We start from the raw sequence: 21,461 nt of genomic DNA on the forward strand, positions 1-21,461 counted from the left end.
TATGGATGGACAGGAGGAAGAGAATAAATAAAGATCAGTGTCAGGGACAGTTTGATGAGATAAAGGAGCAATTAGCTTCAGAGAGCTATCAGAGGATGAAAAGTGACAGAGTTTAGAAGTTCATTCAGGGACTCCGATATATTTATGTAGTTATGAGGATAACCTGCAATTTGAACTGTTTGTTCATATCCAAATAATGTAGTTAAAGGAAAAGTTAAACACATTCTCCCTCTCAACTCATTAAAAACAGCAGCTTGACCTGTGCACTAACGCCCTAAATATATAGAAAGTACCCCTATGATGAACATTCAGGTGAATATAAAACATCTGACTTTGGAAATAAAGCTTGCTAAAAAATCCCATTTTGTGGTTTTAAGATGTGCGAAATTCATAAACATTTGGTTAATGTGAAACATTAGTGTGGGTGGTACAGGAAATTAAACAACTTTGGATGCATTTACAAAAGGTTTGGGTTCAGATAAGTGTCTGCATACATTATCTAATCAGCATGTGATATTTAACTGCAGAAGAAGGCAACTCGCTTGAAGCCAACAATGCTATTGATTTGACACAGGAGTCAAACCTCAGGGCGCTCAGTGAAATCCCATAAATCTTTGACAAATCCATCCCCCTTGACTATTGACTTTTGTCTAGTAGAGTTTTGTCTCTCTATACCACATCAGCGTTGCACATAAAAATAAAGCTTGCATTTGATAGATTACAGATTACTGAGATGGTCCAGAATTTGGTTTCTTGCAGATAAATATATATATATATATATATATATATATATATATACATTTTTTTTTTTTAATGTTGATGTCTATGTTCAAATTAAAAGCTATGGTCGAGACCTTTTGTTTAACTTAGAATCATGGGTAAAAGGCTAATATCAAAAGTTTCAAAATCCATTCAGCAGAGGTGGAGATAATCAACATCCCCAGACTCAAACTGTTTGATTATAAGTGCCCAGAAAGAAAGAACGAATGAAAGACAAGACTCTCACAATAATACTACAGGCATATTTAAAGGTCAATGTTAATGGGTACTTTTGGTGCTAAGCCCATTGCATTTGGGATCCCCCAGGGAAGCTTTCTGGCGCTATTACCTTTTAAACTACAAATTCATTATTTAAAATCTGAACTCTAGACTAGAACTAACCGAGCTGATGCATTTAATAGTTACCAGATTGCTGAGAGGTACCAGATTTGGTTTCTTGCAGATATATATAGAGATTAAAAAAAAGTCTGTGTGAATAAGAAGCTATGGTTGAGAGACTATTTTCTTCACTTGTCGTAAAGATTGGAATCATGGGTATGAGGCTAACCTCCAAAGTTTAACCAAATCCATCCAATAGTGGTTGAGTTAATCAACAACCCTACCTCCCCTTCACATGCTGCTTGTATATACATCATCATACAAAGGTTATGTGATATATTTAAAAAGTCATTTCATTCAAATTCAAAGTCCTACACATGTCCATCACATTCAAGACCAAAAGTTGTCAAAAGCTGATTCTGTCCGAGTCAGCTTAGCGTCCTTTGGTAAGAAAACAAAATTACATTTTGTTCAGTTTAGGGGGAAATCAATTACAGGTACGAAACATTGGCATTTTTGAGTCAGAGGAATTTGAAACCGATTTCAAAGATAACAGTCTTTTATTGTCTGACCCATCCATCATCCCTGGCCGCTAGCCCAAGTGGACCATACTGATCTTTCTACTAGGTCACATTAATCTCCACATGACAAGAATTGGTTGAAATTGGCTCACAATTCAGTGGACTTCTGAAGATTTATCGTGCATTAGCGTACGTAAGTAGGTACTAACATAATCGGTGATTGAGAACAGTCTGCTGTTTGTCACAATAATAAAGAGTACCTACTGCTGTATAATGTTTTATTTTAAGGTATATAAATTATCTCTAGGTGATATACTCTTGGGCTGTGAATAGCATGAATTGGTTTTTATGTAGTTATCTCCCCAGGTGTTATAGAGTGCATGGTGTTCTTTCTCAGTCAATCTCAAGTGTCTCTCTCCTTCCAGAGTCTGGATTCTTTTGGCAGAGTTTTCTTCTTGGGCACTAAAGCCCTCATGCCTTTGCTGGTGCTAAAAATAGAGCTGCACTTGTGTGGTAGTTCTCCACCTGAAATTCCTGAACTGACAATAATCTAAATACACTCCAGTTTTAGTGCATTTCAGCAGTCTGCTCTGTTTGGACTTTGCAAAATTGTGCAGAATGTAATTACAACCATTTTCCTAAATTGCCCTGTTGTATCGCTCCTGTTGTGAAAATGTCAAGCACCCGGCCTCACAACCAGCACTCAGGCTTTTCTCTCTTCAGATGTCACCATGGAAACTAAGTGGCTGGCTAGTGGAGCTTTAGTGTGTGATATCTGCATGCTTCCTGAGTTACAAATGTGATTAAATACATGATTTCTAAGCTTCACACCAGTACAGGCCTTGAAGCTTGCACACCAGCAACGACTAATGAAACTACTTGTTAAACCTGACGTTATGCCCTGGAGGAAATTACAAGTTCCAGCTGAGGCTGTAAGTGACAGTAACAACCTGCATTCATCATTAACACAGAGAGAGACATAAGGAAAGATACACTGCACACATATATGTTGGAGAAAGTTGCGGTTCCAGCTTGTGAAGCGACTGTAATTACAATATAATTTTCAGTCTATAATTAATGCCACTTAGGGGTCATCTACTCAGGATGATCTGCATCTTAAATAAGGTGTCAACCTTTTCTAAATCGGTGAAAAAATGAACACTCAAGAATTATTCTTAGCTCTGATTAAAAGCCTGTAACACAAGTTCAGGGCTGTTCAAGTATTCTGACTGATTTGAGGAGGACACCTGGGTTCAGCGTTGACAGGCATTACATGATATCCCTAATTTAACGTTTTAAATTAAGAGTCATAGGTTACAGAGAAGCAGCCTCCGGTAGGATTAGCCAAGAAAATCTCGTACCATTCAAAATTGAATACATATATTTCACATGACTATACATTCTTTGGATTCTCCCTTATGTTTGGCTTCATTATCGTATTTTCCGCACTATAAGGCGCACTTAAAAGCCTTTAATTTTCTCAAAAAACAACAGTGCGCCTTATAATCCGGAGCGCCTTATATATGGATCAATTGGTTAATTGGTTGATCCATACTGGTTGTACACGGCGCTCAGTGACACTGACTCGGATAATGACGAGAGGGAGCCGGGCATGTTGGATGCCGTACTCGCCCAACTGTTCAATTCGGACACTGAAGAAGAAGAATTCGAGGGATTCGTGGACGGGGAATGAACTGAAAAAGTGAGCTTTACGTGTTATACGTAACTGAACAATGTTGAGTTATGCACTAACGTTTGAATTAGCGGTATCAGACTGTGTTTCTTTTATGTGTTTACAACTGAACAAGGCTGGGAGATATTGTGAATATGCACATTAACGTTTGAACAACGTTGAGTTATTGTGAATGCACTACGTTTTATACGTAAGTTGAACAATTTCGAGAGTTACTATATTGTGAATGCACTAACGTTTGATTTAGTGGTATCAGACTGTTTCTTTTACTACGTGTTTACTGAATCAGGGAAAAGTTCCCCTCCACATTTGGGAGAAGAGTGAACAAGGCTGGGAGATATTGTTAATATGCACATTAACGTTTGAACATCGTTACCATGGGAGTGAACGGAGTTGTCAGAACGCTTAATAAAGTTTGACTTTATCTGACTGTTTTGTTGACATTCCCTTTAGCACAGCTCCATCTAGTGGATGCATAACGCAACCCCAGTCAAACGTTTGACTGCAGTATCTTCTATTCTATGCGCCTTATAATCCGGTGCGCCCTATATATGAAAACAGTTCTAAAATAGGCCATTCATTGAAGGTGCGCCTTATAATCCGGTGCGCCTTATAGTGTGGAAAATACGGTAAGTTCAAATTCACCGCAACAGATCTGAAAGCGGTGCACAATCCTTTTCATAGAACAGCATTCATCCCAATCCCAAGAAAGAAAGAAAGAAAGAAAGAAAGAAAGAAAGAAAGAAATTAAGAAAAACACGCTCATCTCACAGGCATATTTAAAGGTCAATGTTAATGGGTACATTTGGTGGTAAGCCCATTGTGTGTGGGGTCCCCCAGGGAAGCGTTCTGGTGCCATTATCCTTTTAACTAGAATGAATTATTTAATATCTGCACTTTTATGACTAGTGCTGCTCTGAATATGTCACACATTGAAAATGAAATATACTGTGTGTTACTTCTAACCTACACCATGACCCTTTTCTTTTGTTTTTGACCTACTATTATCAGATTTACTTTTTGCATCATTGAAAAGTATTAACTTGGGAAGGCACCTTCTCTGGTGAGTGCACAGTAGTACAAAACACAAAGGGTTTCTGTCTCAAAGAAATCAATTGAGCAGTTTGGCCTTTAATAATGAAGACTTTATTGCAGTCTAGTTTCAGAAGAAACCATAGCACTACAAGATCAATTTTAAAGAAGACTTCATTATATTCGTACTACATATACAAAGTTATAGGTTCTTTCCTTCAAAGACTATGTGGTCACCAGATTCAAAAGTGTTCATTCCCTGACGAGTCCAAAAATACACAGAAAAGACGATCAATCTGTTCAGAAGATGTTGAAAGATTTTGTAAGTGTTTAATAGACCCAGAATATATGAGACTCTGCCTCTGTTTAGGATGTACTACAAACAAACATGAAATAATGCTGGGGTCTTTTAGACTCCCTGGGTTATTATTTCGAGCAGTAAGGCAGAGTTATTATGAGCTCCAGTAAAAGCTTATTTTTGTGCTTTGTTCTGAAACTGTGGTCAGTGTTTGTGTGTCCAGAGCTTGTTGATCACTGCGGGGACTGAGTGGGCTCAGTCCGTCTGCTCTCTCTGAATGTCAATGTATTCCAGTGGGCCTCGGGGAGTTGGCGGGGGTAATGCCGTTCACGCTTAATTGGTTGACAAATCCGACAAACATGATTGTAAACATCCTGAAAGGGATACCTTGACATTTTGATTTGAGTGTGTGGTTGGGTTTCATTGTGGCAGACGGTTGTTGTGTTGTAGCAGGGGAGAGTTTAGTTTATCCATTAAACCTCGCTGAACCAAATCACGACTTCGGTGCATTGTAACAGCCCTTATTAAAAGTAATCGCTGTTCAGGGAGCATAAAGAAAATGAAAATATTTGGAGTCTGCTTTGCCTCGGTGAACAAAGGTTTCCCAAACAACCCCATTACTTTTAGTTTGTCAAAATCACTTTCAAGAAAGCCTCCAGAGAATAACTGTCAATTCTCCCCATATCAGTGGTAAAAGAAGTTGAATAAAAAAAAGAATTATAGATTTACCAGAACTCATTATAAGTCAGTGTTAATGGAGAGAAGCTAACTGACATCAGCCGTTTTATTCATGCATTCCCATCAGGGTCTCAGCATGGTATCAGCCTGTGTCAAACTGAATTCATGCAGAGTTTAAGCGGCCATTATACGTAAAAATCTATTGTTTGATGCTGCAGCTTTCTTTGCCGATATAACGTTTTGTTTTTTGTGCTAAACTGTGGTTAATCATTAATTCACCAAGATGGGCATGTTTGTGTCTGCCTGCATATAAATATATACACTGTATATGGAATGCACACTTTTTAGAGCCAGTGAGCACAGTAGAAAGAGCAGAATTTTTCAAAGGTTGGAGTGCTGCCTACGCTCTGGCTGCTGTTTCACTTGGGTACTGCTGAAGTCATGGCTTCAAAGCATTTCCAATCCAAAAAGAAAATATCTGGGAAGGAACCAGATGACTCTCCAGTGCTCTTGCTTTTTTGTGAATACAGTAAGATTGCTTTGTGACAAAAAATGTGTTTGAATGGGGTGGGATGAAATCTGAGTTAAGGGAGGGACATCAAGCAAAGCAACCTTGAGCAGATTTGGACTTGGGAGTGGTATGAACCCTGTTAGTGGAGATTGGTTTTGTAGATGAACCCTCATTGCAGCCCAGATACTTAAGAACTTTACAAAATGGTACCTCATATTGTATCACATACCTCGTATCGTAAATCAATGGAAGAATCCTCTGAGTATTCAGAACATGCCACAAACCATCAACAACTTAAGATCTGCTTCTTTCAAGACTTTGCTTTTAGGTTTAAGTTAGCATAACGTTTAGGTTAGGATTCCATGAGAGGGGATGTGTTGTGCAAAACATTACAAGGACTGAATTAGACCTATGAGTTTATGAGGGACTTACCTGCTTCATACGTTGTGGCATGTGCCGTCATACTCCAGGTGCTGGACTTGCGGCCTTTGGTTACCATGACAGCAAACTCGTACATGGTGTTTGGCTTGAGGCCGGTGACTGTGTGACTCAGCGCTGTGGTGTCTGCAGACTGAAAACAAAGTAAAGATTTACAAAAAAGAAAACTTTATCATGAAATTAAAAGTATCTCAGAATTAACAACTATGCCTTTCAATATTGTGTCTGTCAAGAAATCTTTCTGCCCTTGTTATTGTACTTGAAGATTACATCTGTCAAACAATTAAAACCATCACTAATAATTAGCAAACCCCAGTAGCTCCAAAAACTTTTGTTTTCTCTTTTCACTTGAAGACCAGGCCTCCTTTTGTCCTTGTAGCACTAAAAAATTCCTTTTACTGAATCTGACAGGGAGAAAAAAGAAAGAAAAGACTCTCCCAGCTGAGCTGTATCAAGGTGAGCAGACGGTCTGCCCTTGTATAGATTTACTATTTCCAGTGTTTTTGAAGCTGAGTTCACATTATTATTATTAAGTTTCTTTGCAGTTCAGAGTTTGAGTGGAAAAATTACATCTCAGGGAGTGAACGGTAGAAGATCACAAGATCGGTGAAGGGTGTTATTTTGTTTTCAGACAATAAAAAGGATTCCAGGTTATGTCGGACTTCAGAAATGCTCTTTTTGGACTGTCAAACAATTGACAACTTTCTGTCAGCTGATAATTTTCTTGCCATATCTATTCATCAGTTTAAGATTTAAAAAAAAGGGGGGGGGATTAATTAGGACGTGTAGTTTTCCCCTAATCTGGTCTTTTTGCTGAGCTGTCTGTAACCGAGGTGCAGGGAGAGGGCCCTAACTTTAATTTATTTCAGGAAGCTACAGTGTCGACAAGTCTAACTTTTAATTCCTTCTCAACTGCTAATCATACAGCAAGTCGTGCGGTTGCTGTGGTAACTATGGAGTATTAATAAAGTGAACTTTAAATATAAGGAAGGGGGAAATATGAGACATGTAAGCTTAAAGTTATGTATTAAATATTGGACACATTATTATTCACGTCTGTCTGCTTCTAAATATTGAGCTTGTCAAAGAGCAGAGGTGGAACAAGTGAAGTCCCAAGTCATGTCCAATAAGTCTCAAGTGAAGTCCAAAGTAAATATGGAAAGTCCCAGTTAAAGCCCAAGGCCGAGGCCAACATCTACCAAGTCGACTCCAAAGTTTAATGTGTAATAAATGAACGGCAATTAATGAATGACTAATTTATGATTGGTTAGTCATCATTATCCAAGTCAGGACAGGTAAGTTCCAAGTCAGGTACCAAGTCAAGGAAGGTAATTCATTAGTCAAAAAATCAAGTCAAGGTAGTCCCAATGAATTTGTAAGAGCCAGGAAAGTTTCAAGGCAGGCAGGTAAGTTGTAAGTACGTTACCAAGTCAAAACACGTTGTTTCATTTAAAGTGGCAGGTCAGGCAAGTAAGACAAGGTATGTAATTCTTATGTCAGAACCAGGTAAAGTTAATAACCAAGTTAGGCAGCATTTACCAAGTCAGGGTAGTATATACCCATCAGTAAAGTATCAAATCAAAGCAGGTGAGTCCAAAGTCATGGCAAATTAGTTTGTAGTCATAGACCAAGTCATGTAACATCCGTTCCAAGTGCAGTACCAAGTCAATGCAGGTCTCAACTAAGGCAGGAAGTGCTTTTGAAGACTTCTAAATCATGGTAGGTAAGACACAAGACAAGTACCAGGACAGTGTCAGAGAAGGAAAGTTCCTCAGTCAATCATCAAGTCAAGGCAGGCAATCCCTATATCAACTACCAGGTCAAGGCAGGTGGGTCATTAACGAGGTAGCAAACAGGTAAATCCAAATTCAGGCAAGAAGTCAACAGAAGTAAGTTTCAAGTTAGTACATGTACCCTGTCAAGACCAGTATGTCCAAGTTAGGACAGGTTATTCCAAAATTAAGCCTTAAATACAAGTCTGATAAAAATTTTAATTTTAATCTGAAGGAAGCAGAACATGAATATTAAGGACCTCTGATATCAGGTCCTTCGAGGATAATCAGATTGGTGTCTTGCATCTTGTTAGTATCCAAATCACGCCCAATTGAACTTATAATGGAAAAAGGACCTCACATACCTTGTACTTTCCACTGGTGGAGTAGCTGGTCTTCCACTTGACAGAGTAGTACCGGACCTCAGACGCCTTCTGGTTCTTGGTCATGGAGTTGTCGGCCCAGGAGACGCGTACCGAGTCGGAGGACAGAGCCACTGCTTGGACCCCTACCGGTGGGATCATGGGAGTGCTGGTGTCTGGCATGGGAGTGGGGTATTTATCAAAGAGGTGGAAGAGGTCATCCTCAGAGGGGTCAATGGGGTCTGAGGGGGGCATTGATGGTAACCATGGCGTTTTGGGATAATTAATGAAATCATGGGTGTATTGAAGAATGTGTTGTAATGAAGATTTGTATACGAGGAAGAGTGGCACAAGCATTTGTTCAGAAAAATAAGTTTGTGGTTACCAAGAATGAAAAGAAGAACAGGATAAATACATAAGGTGACGTGCGAGTTTGGGAGTGACATGCAGCATGCGGTTATGCGATTTGAGAGGTTAGATTGGAAGAGAGTGGATGGATTTGGAAGTGAAAAACAGGAGAGAAAAGAGAAGAACAAAGGCAAACGATAAGAAGAAAGTCATTGTTAACAGAACGTAGAGGCTCAGATCCACAGAGACGCAGGGCTTAAACTAAAAGCTGGACGACAACACCTGCAAGTCCAGACCTTTTAGGGTTTAAACATTTCCAATATCCATCAATATTCTCTACTCTTCTTTGAGTTTTCTCCAACTGCAGTGGTTTAAGTTGCTTATATCCATTGTATGATTAAGTTGGACACTCCTGTTCATGCAGCACATGAAAGCAGGACAGAAAAGAGCATGTTAGCAGCCCACATGTACAGCAGCTGCTAAGAGCTGAGTATTGTATACCTGCCAGTACTTGTTATCCCATATGTACGAGCAATTGATGTCAAGGCATGCAAATCTCTGCAACTACTTTGGTAAGTAGAATTGTATCATTATAGCTGAAAATGAGGGCTACACAGCTATGAAAATAAGACTTCAGATTGGTGCTTTTGCCTTAATGGCCCATGAAAATAGTTCTTACAAATATAAACCAACATTTGAAGAGCAATCTCTGATAGCATCGTATGTAAATTCACCTCATGAATAATGCATTCCTTTATGTGCAAACAACGATAACATGCTTCACATTGCAGATCTCAATTATTTATCACTTGCAGATGGATTGAGAATTCATCGCATGTGAAGTCGCCTTTTACATCGAATTCACATGAGAGTTTGAGATACAAGCTTGCCATCTGGCACTGTATTGTTATCCAGGCTTTATATCTGTTCACACAATGTTGGCTTCTGTATATTTGTACAAATGAAACCCATCTGTGTGGATCTGTGTCTCCAGCCATTTAGAAAGTAGATGCTGCCTTCAGGTGCTTCCAGAAATACAGTCGATTGGAGCATGTTGGTGGGAACCAAACCAACACCATTAAAACAAACAAGAACGTCTTTATTTTTGGGAGTAAAATTAGCAAGCAGTAGAATGGGTTATGTTCTTTTGTCACGTAGCATCTTTTCACCCCACAGGATCATTAAATGTAAAGCTGGAGGAGCACTTGAAGGAAGCAGAACATGAAACAGACACTGACAGAGAGCTGGATTGAGCCAACAGAGAGAATAAAATATAAAAGTTGCTCTGCTGATTCCAGCCCTGAGCTCTCTGATCTACGGATAGTCAGACCTATTGGAAGCAGAAACACAGTTAGTGACAGAGACAGTTTTAAATGAACACAGATTCACTAAATCGCTAAGAGGAAGGGCAGCTCTATTAAAGGTGTTTGTGTTGCATTAAGTAAATTTTATTATACACAGCACATGAAATAATAGACCTAACAGCCTCTCTCATCCTGGACAAATGAGAGTTAGATCTGACTCATGGAAACGCCATGTTCTGTTTTGAATGCTGACCTTCTGGCCCTTACAGAAATCTCTATAACCAGATAATCAAATACATGCAGAATCTGGGACACAATTTTGGTTGTCTGAAGCATTCTTTCATTCTAATACTTTGGTTGAATGCAGGAAATCAGTAATGAAGAACGCAGTGACCCAGCTACCATCAATGGCTAACTTAACTAGAAAGAGACATCTGCACGGGGCCAGAAATTAGACTTTTACCCTTAGCCATTCACCACATGGCATCCCCCAATCTCTCATCAATGTGTCCAACCTCTTCACTGCTGTTCTTTAATTAAAGGCTTGAAAAGCCACTTATCTCAATAACTGCAGCTTACAATCTGAGGTTCGACATTGTCTCGACACTCCAACTTCATTCTTTTTTTTTAAACTGCTAGTTGGACTGTAAATAAAGGCAACACATACAGTATGTGAGACAGTCTTGGTCAGAACTCTTTTTCAAAAAGTTTTCAAAAGTTGGCTCTCGCTTAGCCATTGTTAGACAATAGCCAAGGGGTTTAATGACTGCCTTAACATTAAACTGCTAAGCATGATCACAACCTGGTACAGAAGAGATGGTTGTCTGGACAGATCATTTCTATGTTGATAACATCCGTTTTCATTTTATAAAGGTTAAAACTTATGCATAAAATTTGATAATTATGGGGCGGGCTAAGCTGACTGACAGGTGGAGGTATATTAGTTTTTTGCCAGGATGCTTAAGGCCCACCTCAGCTCCACCTCCTCGCCGGCTTTCAATGGGTTTGAAAATGTCTCTTTAGAATATACTGTAGTTGATGTCAGTGAGACTGCGTCCATGTTTTATACAGTCTATGGCTAGAACTATCCAGTCAGTGGATGTAGACATCTATGGGTATAAAAGGGACAAATCACCTTAGCCTCAATGTCAACTATCAGCTGGTTATAATGACAGGAATGGAGCCTCAATTAAATGATGACTAAAGCTAATAAAACAAGCAGAGTTATTTGACTGTAACATTTAACAGGGTCAACCTCAGGAAAAAGCTATGGCATGATTTGGCTCACTAACAGAAATTAAGCTACTATGTTTTTTTTTCTTCTCATTTTTAGACTCTGATTTGATATTTTTGCACCTGAACATAAAACACTCGTGGTCTCGACATTCAGCACGAGGTCATGTGACGGCAGCATCCGTCCTGCTCACCGTGTTTTGTCTGCAGTCTCAACGAGACACCTGAGAGAATCAACACTGACATCTAATGTGTTGCTGTTCAAGAGAGATGTACAGCTGCAGGGGATGAAGCAGACAGAGAGACTGATGAGAAAAGGAGAGAGCGAGAGAGAGAGAGAGAGAGAGAGAGAGAGAGGGATTGATGAAAGAGGTGTTTGGAGCTGCAGGGCGAGCTGCAGCAGCCGGTGTCGTGGTTAAACTGGTGGTCCAGCATCACAATAAAGCTCAAGTCAGGACAGAATACTGATGAGGATGGAGGACACGCCTCCTCCTCCTCCGCCTTTTTTCTTCTCCTGCATGAATCCCTTATTCTCCAGCCTGACATTCCTCCTCCATCTGCTCACTTTTTGGCCCTCCTTTCCACATTTTCCGCTCCACCCTGTTTTTCTTTTTCACTTTCTCCATATCCTGCCTTGCTCCCTCTTTTCCTCAGTCCTCCCTTACCTCACTCCCTTGATCCCTTCATCCTTAATCCCCCTTATATCACACATCTCCTTTTCCTCTCTGTTTCCTTTATTCCTCTTTCTATAACCTTTTCTCTGCATCACTTCCACCTTTTGCTCTCTCTCTCTCTCTCCATCATTTGGTATTGCTCTTCCTTTTCCCCCCTCTCTGTCTCCCTTGGTTGATTAAATGACAGCGTGGTGGTTGGTTGAGGATCAGTTCTGTGCTGTGCGGGCGGCGAGGCGAGGCGAGGACGAGGCAGTATATTAACGAGGATCCGACCGTTAACGAGGCCTTTTTTAAAGCTCTCGTAAAAAAAACTCTCCAGCAGCCTGCCGCAATAAAGTGACCCGAGCCAGCATGACAAGACAGAAAGTGTGTGTGTGTGTGTGTGTGTGTGTGTGTGTGTATGTGTGTGTGTGTGTGTGTGAGTCACTCTTGATGACCTTGTCAGAGTAGGAAGAGGTTTAGTTTCTGTTTCAGCCCTCAGGGTCTTGTCGTATCAACTCCTGACTGTCAGTCTGAAACTCTCTCTCACAACACAACTCCACATATTTTCAGATATCTATGCAGAGCTCCAGGTGTGTCATTAACGTCTGTAACACAACAGGTGTCGAATCTACATGTAGAGTGTTTACATGTTTCATTTTAAAACATCGGTCCACATCCGACTTCCCAGGGTACCCGGTGTCACTGATGTTGCATGTTCATGAATACTCAGGTTTAGACTCTAATCAGCACTCACACCGCTCAGACAGATTGTGGTCGTATTGTAAAATTTGCTTCCATGTGATATTCTGTTCAAAGTTTTTTCCTGGTATTATTTGTGCAAGGATGTAAAAAAATAATCCTTTACTATGATGATAGCGTAGAAACCTTTTTGTAACAAGCATTCATGTTGTTTCTCTTGGCATTTACAGCTATGCATCAGAATAAGTTTAATAATTATGCTGCCTCCGTTTAATGCCGTTTAATGCTCACATTGAAAGCCCTCAGGTGACGATAGTTCTGTATGAAAGCCTTTTACAATCCCCTGGAGTGCAGAATATGCACACTGTAATGTGGTGCTAAGCTATTTGCACTTCTGTGCAGAGCTGCACGCTGCCTATAATCTTCTCAATGGCTGTGTTTTTTTCTTCTTTTTTTAAATCATTTTGTTGGTAATGGCAGTGCTTAGGCTTCCAAATATGTCCATAACTTCTTCATGTTTAAATGTTTAAATTTGATTCCTAAATATTTCAGCCTTTTTCTTAAAAAAACTGGACACTGATATTCGCTTGTCAGAAGGCATGAGGTCATCATTTTAGGATGATTCGGATGTATGAGTAGTTTTATGAATCAGAGAAAAGGGAGGCATTGTTCTACATTTATTTTGGATTTTATTCCTTTATTCTGGTAGGACAGTGGATAGAGAAGTGTGTCTAATTCTTGTCTAAAGATCTCCACGTTAATCTACAAATCTTTACCTCTGGACGTGTCTCACCTGTTTGGTTCACTTAAAACAAACTCAAGACCATTTGGGCTTGTGTGAAAGCTGATGCGGACCAAACAAATGGGGTGAGTCTGCTTGAAAAGATGGATCTCTGTCTCCCTTTTTTTAAAACTCTGGTGAGGTTTGTTTGTAGTGAGAACATGAACTGACCTCGCCCGACCTAACTGCAGGAAGAAACCGTCTGTTCTGGGATTTTTCCTGCAGGATATGCCGACCAATCAGAGAGCATTTTCCTGACACATTGCACATTTTGGACCGCTTGTCCGTGTGAACACAGACCAAACTTGCAGCAATTGAACAAATTGGTCCACGATTCAGACCAGAGCAAACGATCTAGAGGTGTGAAAACGCCCTTATTATTGCCTGAAATAAAACCTGACACGTTTCTAGAACTCCAGATGTTACATATTCCTACAGACCCTGGATGTTTTTAAACTCCTCCTAATGTCTGTATCTGGAGACTTCCAGATGTGTCTACAAATCTTTATACCTCCACATTCAGAACTTAGGACACACATCTAAGCAATCCAGATGTTTTCCCTGCAGGTTGTATTTTGTCTGTGTCTCCGTCCTTTGGCACCAAACTTTCATTCTTTCCTCCTCTCTACATCCCTCGCCCTCTCTTATATTCTCCTCTCCATCATCATGCCCACTTTGTCTCCTCGCTCATCTCTTTTCTCTCCTTCTTGTTAATTTATTTTCCTTCCTCTGCCTCCCTCCTCCTTCCATGAGCTTTTATTAAAGTCCATCAAATGTCTCTCTCTGCCTCTTCTGCCCCTCCCTCAGTGAACCTCATTCACCCCCTCTCTTCCTCATCACTGTATTGTTCCTCTTTTAAAATAAATCACAATCAAAGACAAAGAGCATGAGTTAATATATATATATATATATTAAAGTTTCTCCATGAAACATGTACGTGTAATGAAGGTTAAGAGTCCGCAGGAGAGCTGAGTGGTCTCTGCTGTATCATCACATCATGAGGGGGTGAAAGTCTCAGAAATGTGGCACTTTTATTTGAGTAATAAAGGATTTATGCCAGCTGCAGGCAGCCGGGTGAGCGGTGGAGGGCTGGCTGTTTAATTCATAAGATGAAACTTGGCTGGGAGTTGGATGTGTTTCATTTATCTCACTTCCACGACTCATAGTCTGCAGGAAGAGTCTCCCCCCCCCACCCAGAAGTTTACTGAAACGTCTAATTACTGCGCAAACACAGCTACCAGTTTACTACATGTCAAACACACAGAGTCAGGCTGGGAGTGATGAATATTTCAGGACGCCGTGCTGTTTCATTGAGATCGAGCTCGAAACGTCAGAGTATCACTTTAAACAATTTCCTCCAGAATTAAGAATACAAGTTCAAACCAGAGGTTTCCATCGTGGGCTTTTCCCACAGCTTGTAAATATTAAAGACGTTGATTGGATCTGTTGAATATTGACAGAAGAAATCAAATATAGGATATCCCTGCTGTGATTTCTAACAGGGTTTCTGTGTCTACCCCTCGGATGGCTTCAGGGGATAATCCCTCGCTGCAGCTGACAAAAGCAGAACGTTTTATCTTTATCCTCTCTGAGTGGGTCCTACATTCATGAGAAAAGACATTACAACAGGACTCCACTGTTCATTTTCTCCTGCAGAAAAAAAGGTCCCCAATCTTTCTGTCATTGGAGCCCCCACCCCCTCCCTCTACATGGATCTTAGAAAAGCTTATGCAGCCTTTGAAAAAAACAACAGCTTTAGTGTCAAAGTCAAAATGAATTTAAATAGTTTTCACTGATTAAATCCCTTAAAGGTAAACTACCGCACACTGTCTCTATCTTGTAAACATTTTGTTGCCATCGTTTTGGTACTAGACCTTCATCAGGCAAACCCTTTGTCAAAATGGGCAGGACATCTTAAACAGGAAGTGGCTTCAAGCCTGCAACCAATCATCTTTATGAAGTCAGTGTTTGTCAATTCTGTGCATTTTGGTGACTAAGGATAAAAAAATGATATACGTCTACTTGTCCATTTTGAATGTTTCTGATTTAGTGTTGGGCTCATTATTCACTTTTTGGGACCTTCTGTGTCCTCTGAGATAAAATGATTGCCTCGTTAGGCTTTCGGACGTTTTTTGATGTATGTGCTCAACCAGGAAGCTGATGTTTATCTGTTTGTCGATTTGTTGATTCAGAGCTGACGTCATGACGATGATTGGTTGCAGGCTTGTAGCCACTTCCTGTTTAAGATGTCCCGCCCATTTTGACAAACGGTTTTCCTGATTAATGTCTTTGTACCCAATCAATGTTTGTGTGCAAGTTGCAAAACAGTGTTTTTGAGGGACACATTGCTCTCCTCCTCCTGTCTTTGGAAAAGGATGTGAGAAGGTTTTTGATCAAATTCAAACAGAATGGGCCACGGTTGTTCTTTTGTATAAACTATCCAGTGAGTGTGTTATTGTGATTTTATCTCATATTGAATTTCGACAGCCTCAGAGCAGACCTCGTGCCCAGCCTGAGATCTTTGGTCCCCATCCCCCTACAGGAAGGCCCAGACATCAGGCTGGGAACAAATGCTTTAATACGAGGTCCAGGATAGTATCATGACCAAGTGCCCCAAAGATGGCGGGTGGCACAGCTAGCACTCTGTGACTGCGTTACATTTTATCTGCAACTTAATAGGCTGAGAGAAAAGACTGCACACAAAAAGTTTTTATTCTATCACAGCGTTTCCACCATGTGGTCTTCTTCAGGTAATTATTGTTTCTCTTCTTAACTATGATCACCTGAAGTAGACCTTCTGCTCTTCATGCTGGTGCTACGCTGTTATAAAGAATACAGAACCAGCATTGACACTAGAAATTAAATTACATCACTGTTATTAATATCGCTGCGGCCAAATGAGCGTACATTCCCTCCAGACTGATACGACACCTCTGCTACATTAACCGTGTTTGATCACATCCACACTGTAAGTAACTGCAGGGATCCTAATCAGTGAGACGTGTGTGACTGTACCTGTCAGAGATCGAGTGACGGCGCTCTCATACAGAGGAACTCCCTCTCCAGCGTTATTGAACGCCTTCAGGGAAATCACGTAGTGCGAGCTCGGCTCTGTGAGAGAAGGGAAAAAGACAGAGATATATTTATAGAGAGGGAGGCAACGCGAGTCATTCATCATCAAGTACAAAACAGAGCATTACCATGCTAAGAGGTAGCTGCTGAGATAATAATCGTACACGGTTTTCTTTCTCCTTCTTGAACGACAGCTGAAAGTTTTGCAGAAGCTTAGATTGTTGTTATGGTGATCATTTTCTTTAAAGGTTTATTTTTGGGCTTATTGCAGAGATAACAAAAAAAATGGATAGAGTCAGAAATCAGGGAGAGAGTGAGTGGGGATTATAACCCGGACCGCCTTCTTTGAAGACTACAGCCTCTGCACATGGGGCGTGAGTACTAACCACAACACTAACAGCGCTTTGGATTTGAACCTGGGCCGCCCTCTTGGAGGACTATTCCTCCGTACAGTGCGCCACCAGCGCCCCAGTTTTTTTTACTTTATACTGAAACAACAGCAAAAAAGGAGCACGCTCAACAGTCAATACAGTTTCAAGTGCACGACTGCAACAAGACTAAAAAAGAAACTGAAAAGGCAGCACACTAAATGTGCTTCAACTTTCCTTTATCTGGGTAAGATGGAAGGCCTTCATCAGTGTTGGGGCACTTCATGCATTATACTCGGACACATTAGCAAAATAAAAAATATATAAAAAATATTTAGAAAAATAATAAAAATATATATATTTTTTTCATTTAATAATAATGATTCTGACTGATCCATTGTTTTGACGACACCGCTACACCAGAGATATATTTTTTTATGTTCAAAGAAGGTTCTTTTCACATTCCAGCAATTCAAAATAAATAAACAAAGGCACAAGGATATAATTGAATTTGATCATATTAAAAGATATTCATGCAGCGGTGTGACCCTGCGGCCACTCGGCGCTCTGATGCCATGATGCTGCATGTTCTCCGTATGCGGCGTCAAACCTTCATATCAGTTAAACAAACACGCTCGCTCTGCTCCCCAGACGCTTCAGCATGTGAATTAATGATCACCATGAATTATAAATGCCATGTACATATGTGCACTCGCTCCCATGTGTGCATGCAACACACCGTCTGGATTTTATTTTTTCATTACTCTTCCATTATGAGACCTGAGACGGGAAATTCCATCTGCGGATTTATAAAAAATAAAAATCAAGCAATTTGTTATTGTCTTCTTTGGCATGCAAATTGCTTGTTTCGCACGCTGGGGAGGATGTTTTCTCCTTTTCAACCTTTCACAATTAGATTTCCACCTCAAGCAGCTTTCTTATTAAATTCCCTTTAAATTATTGATTGTAATTAAATGGGGGGGATTTCATCATCATAATGAATTAATGCAACAGGGGAGCGCTGCAGCGTCAATATTGGCACTTCGTTGGCAGCAGACGCAGCTGCAGTTATGGAGGATGAAAATTTCAAATATTGGATTTGATAAGCATGTTGGAGACGTGAATTCATCGACTGATTAATTACTTTTTGTGAAAAGAGAAAATGTTTTGGATTCTGACGGAAAAAAAAAAGTGCAATTAATCCTCTGCTCATCTCCGTCGCTCCCTAAAGCAGAAAACTTTGACTCAAGAGGTCGCTGACATCACGTCACCTTCTGCTTTTAGAGGCACCAGAAGCTGATAAAATACATGAACATCTCATGGGTACACTTTAAATTGAGGTCACAATATTCAACAATAACTAATTCCTCATTAGCATGCTAATAAGTAGCATACTAGCTGCTTATTAGTCATTATTAAGGGATCATTCTACATGACCATCGTCTATAGCTAATAGGTTTAACATTATGATCTTCATATGACTTGCTTAGTTTGGCCTATAAGGTCAAAGTAAGCACCTCCAACCCCCCTCCACTCGCTTTCACTTGAAGGCTTTTAGCATAAACGGCGGATAAAATTGTCCTTTGCTTGCAATGCAATTGCCTGTGGTCTGCATTGTTGTGTTAGCGTGCTAATGTTAGCGCTCTTTGGTTTACTCATAGCTTCATATTGCAGATGAATTGGCACAGAATGACCGTTATCTTAAGACACTTATGTGACATTCAAATAAGTGGTGAGCTCCATTCTCTATTTCACCATCCATAAATATCCTGCACAATGCTTGTGACAAGGGTGGACAAGTGTGTATCCAACATGTGAAATAAAAAAGTGAGTCAGAAAAATGTGTAATCACCACTTAGTTTGAAAATGCTCAGAAGTGTACAAGCACAGCAGACCTGTTGGCCAGTAAAATACTCAATGAATTATTTTTTGATGTTTTATAAATTCAGGTTTAACAATAATCCTGTTACACGTTAATGGGAATCGTTCTTGTCTATGGTTTTCCTCTTTATTGGCACTCAGTTAGCACTTTGCAACCTAGCTTAGCAGAAGACTAGAGGTCGACAATCTCTGAGCAAATCCTTACCGAGGTTTTCGATGGAGTAATATCTCTGCTTGCTGTCCACTCGGACCGTCTCGGCGTAAGGACTTCCCACTCCGTAGCCGATGATGTACCCTCGGACTAGGATGTTGGGGCTGAGGGGCGGAGTCCAGGACATGATGATGCTGTTGGGCAGCGGCCTGACGTGCAGAGAGCTCGGCTGGTCGGGTACCTGACTCTCTGTAAAAGACACAAATAATGAAACGTCACACCAACAAAGAAGATAGCAGGAGGTAGTTTGATTCCTAACCTCCAGCACAGGCCGTTTAAAGCTAACCCTGTTAGCAGCAGCAGTAGCAGGTACTTAAAGCAATTGGGCTAACAGATGCTAACCCTATTAGCTGTGTATTAAGCCCTAATAAGACCTGACACTTTGTGTGTTATTCCGCAGCATCAGATTAGATCAGATTAGGGTTCTCTCTGTCCTCAGGGGGAGACGCTTCATATCACTTTATTGAGTGATAATCCATTAAAATGAGATTTGTGTGTCCCTCTGCTGCAGCCTGGAAACACAGTTAGCATGGATGTGTTTGCTCTTTATCTCAGCAGCTTCCTGCTGACCAGGACATCCTCCACCCGAGCTCCCGCCTGAGGTCAGCCGAGCTCCCGCCTGAGGTCAGCCGAGCTCCCGTCTGAGGTCAGCCGAGCTCCCGCCTGAGGTCAGCCGAGCTCCCGCCTGAGGTCAGCCGAGCTCCCGTCTGAGGTCAGCCGAGCTCCCGCCTGATGTCAGCCGAGCTCCCGTCTGATGTCAGCCGAGCTCCCGCCTGATGTCAGCCGAGCTCCCGCCTGATGTCAGCCGAGCTCCCGTCTGATGTCAGCTTTTCTAATTAGACTGCTCCAAATGATTAAGAGACGAAATCAAAGAGGTGTCCAAATGTTTGTTCCTTCCTTCATCCATCCTGCCCTCCTTCCTTACTTCATCCTGCCTTCCTTCCTGCCATCCTTTCTTCCTTCCTTCATCCTGCCTTCCTTCCTGTCATCCTACCGTCCTTCTTTACTTCATCTTGCCCTCCTTCCTTCCTGCATCCTGCCATCCTTCCTTCCTTACTTAATCCTGCTTTCCTTCCTTCATCCTGCCTTCCTTCATGCTGCTTTCCTTCCTTCATCCTGCCTTCCTTCCTGTCATCCTTCCTTCCTTTTTTCCTTCATCCTGCCTTCCTTCCATTCTTCCTTTCTTTCCTTCCTTCCTTCCTTCATCCTGCCATCTTTCCTTCCTTCCTTACTTAATCCTGCTTTCCTTCCTTCATCCTGCCTTCCTTCATGCTGCTTTCCTTCCTTCATCCTGCCTTCTGTCCTTCCTTTTCTTCCTTCCTTCCTTACTTACTTCATCATGCTTTCCTTCCTTCCTTCCTTCATCCTGCTTTCCTTCCTTCATCCTGCCTTCCTTCCTTTCTTTCTTCCTTCATCCTGCATTCCTTCCTTTCCTTCTTGCTTCCATACTTCATCTTGCCATCCATCATTCCTTCCTTCATCCTGCCGTCCTTCTTTTCCTCCTTCCTTTCTTTCAGACTCCACTGCCTGCAGCTCTACTGTTGAATTTAGATTTGCAGTATTTGTCTCACCATCTCTGCAGTTGTTGTCTGAATATGTTTAAGTTCGATGATGCATCATCTTTTTGTTTAGGTTTGCAGTTGAGTCAGTTGTTTTAGCTTTTTGCTTCACCTTTTTATAAATCTAAGTCGTTTGGCTGTTGCAGAACATCAGTCAGTCACTTTACTTTTTTACTAGAGTAGTGCTGTAGGCAACATTTCCCCAAATTTGCAGAAGTCAAGCCGCCTTGAATCTAAGGCCAAACGACGGTCTTTGAGCAACAACTGCATTCAGCTTTTTTTCCCAGGCTGAGTCAGACTGTTAAATATTAAACCTCTCCTTCTCTGAGCCTCAAAATAATGTAAAAGTCTTCAGTTTCTCTTGACTATGGCACCGTAAATCAGTAAGATTCATTCGGTATGAAGAATATTCAGCCCCTTATTTTCACATTTCTTCATTAATTTCAGTTATTTAAGTCTCCCCCATGTCTCTTATAAGTCGTCTGTTTTGATCATCCTCTGCTTATTTCAAAATGCAGCAACACATTTTTATCCCGTCAGATATATATCTTTTTCCTTTTTTTCTCCTTCCTCTCTCTTCCACCTCCCCCTCCTCTTCCCGACCTTCTCTCTCCCCCCCCCCATGTCTCCCCTGAGGCGAATCTTCCCTCCATCTATCCATCTCAGCGCTCGACTGGTTAAATATTTATGTGAGTGTTGGGAGAGAGGAGGTATTTACATGCTGTTGTACAAATCACTGCTATCTCTCAGTCTCTCTCTCTCTCACACACACATTTTGACACACTCACACACACACTTTGTGTCACTTCTTACCGTCCAGGTCGTTCTCCGGAGTCTCAGCGTTGAACCACTCACTGGCTGGACCTGTTCCATTCGCTGTCATGGCTGATACCTGGAAACTGTACTGACTGCCCTTCTCTAGACCTGAGAGAGAGAGAGAGAGAGA

At 41.0% G+C, this 21,461-nt stretch overlaps 1 protein-coding gene across 1 annotated transcript in view; it reads right to left on the reverse strand.

Annotated features, from left to right (window-relative positions):
- dcc (DCC netrin 1 receptor) overlaps nt 1-21,461 on the reverse strand; it is a 241,892-nt gene that overhangs the window by 54,728 nt on the left and 165,703 nt on the right. Inside the window, exons 14-18 of the mRNA XM_065965456.1 lie at nt 21,329-21,439; nt 18,951-19,145; nt 16,440-16,535; nt 8,407-8,645; nt 6,264-6,402 (exon numbers count right to left, since the gene is read on the reverse strand). Of these exons, the coding sequence (XP_065821528.1) occupies nt 6,264-6,402; nt 8,407-8,645; nt 16,440-16,535; nt 18,951-19,145; nt 21,329-21,439 (780 nt within the window). The remainder of the gene's footprint in view (nt 1-6,263; nt 6,403-8,406; nt 8,646-16,439; nt 16,536-18,950; nt 19,146-21,328; nt 21,440-21,461) is intronic.

The sequence above is a fragment of the Labrus bergylta genome, chromosome 17 (genome assembly GCF_963930695.1).
Source record: "Labrus bergylta chromosome 17, fLabBer1.1, whole genome shotgun sequence".
NCBI lineage: Eukaryota > Metazoa > Chordata > Actinopteri > Labriformes > Labridae > Labrus > Labrus bergylta.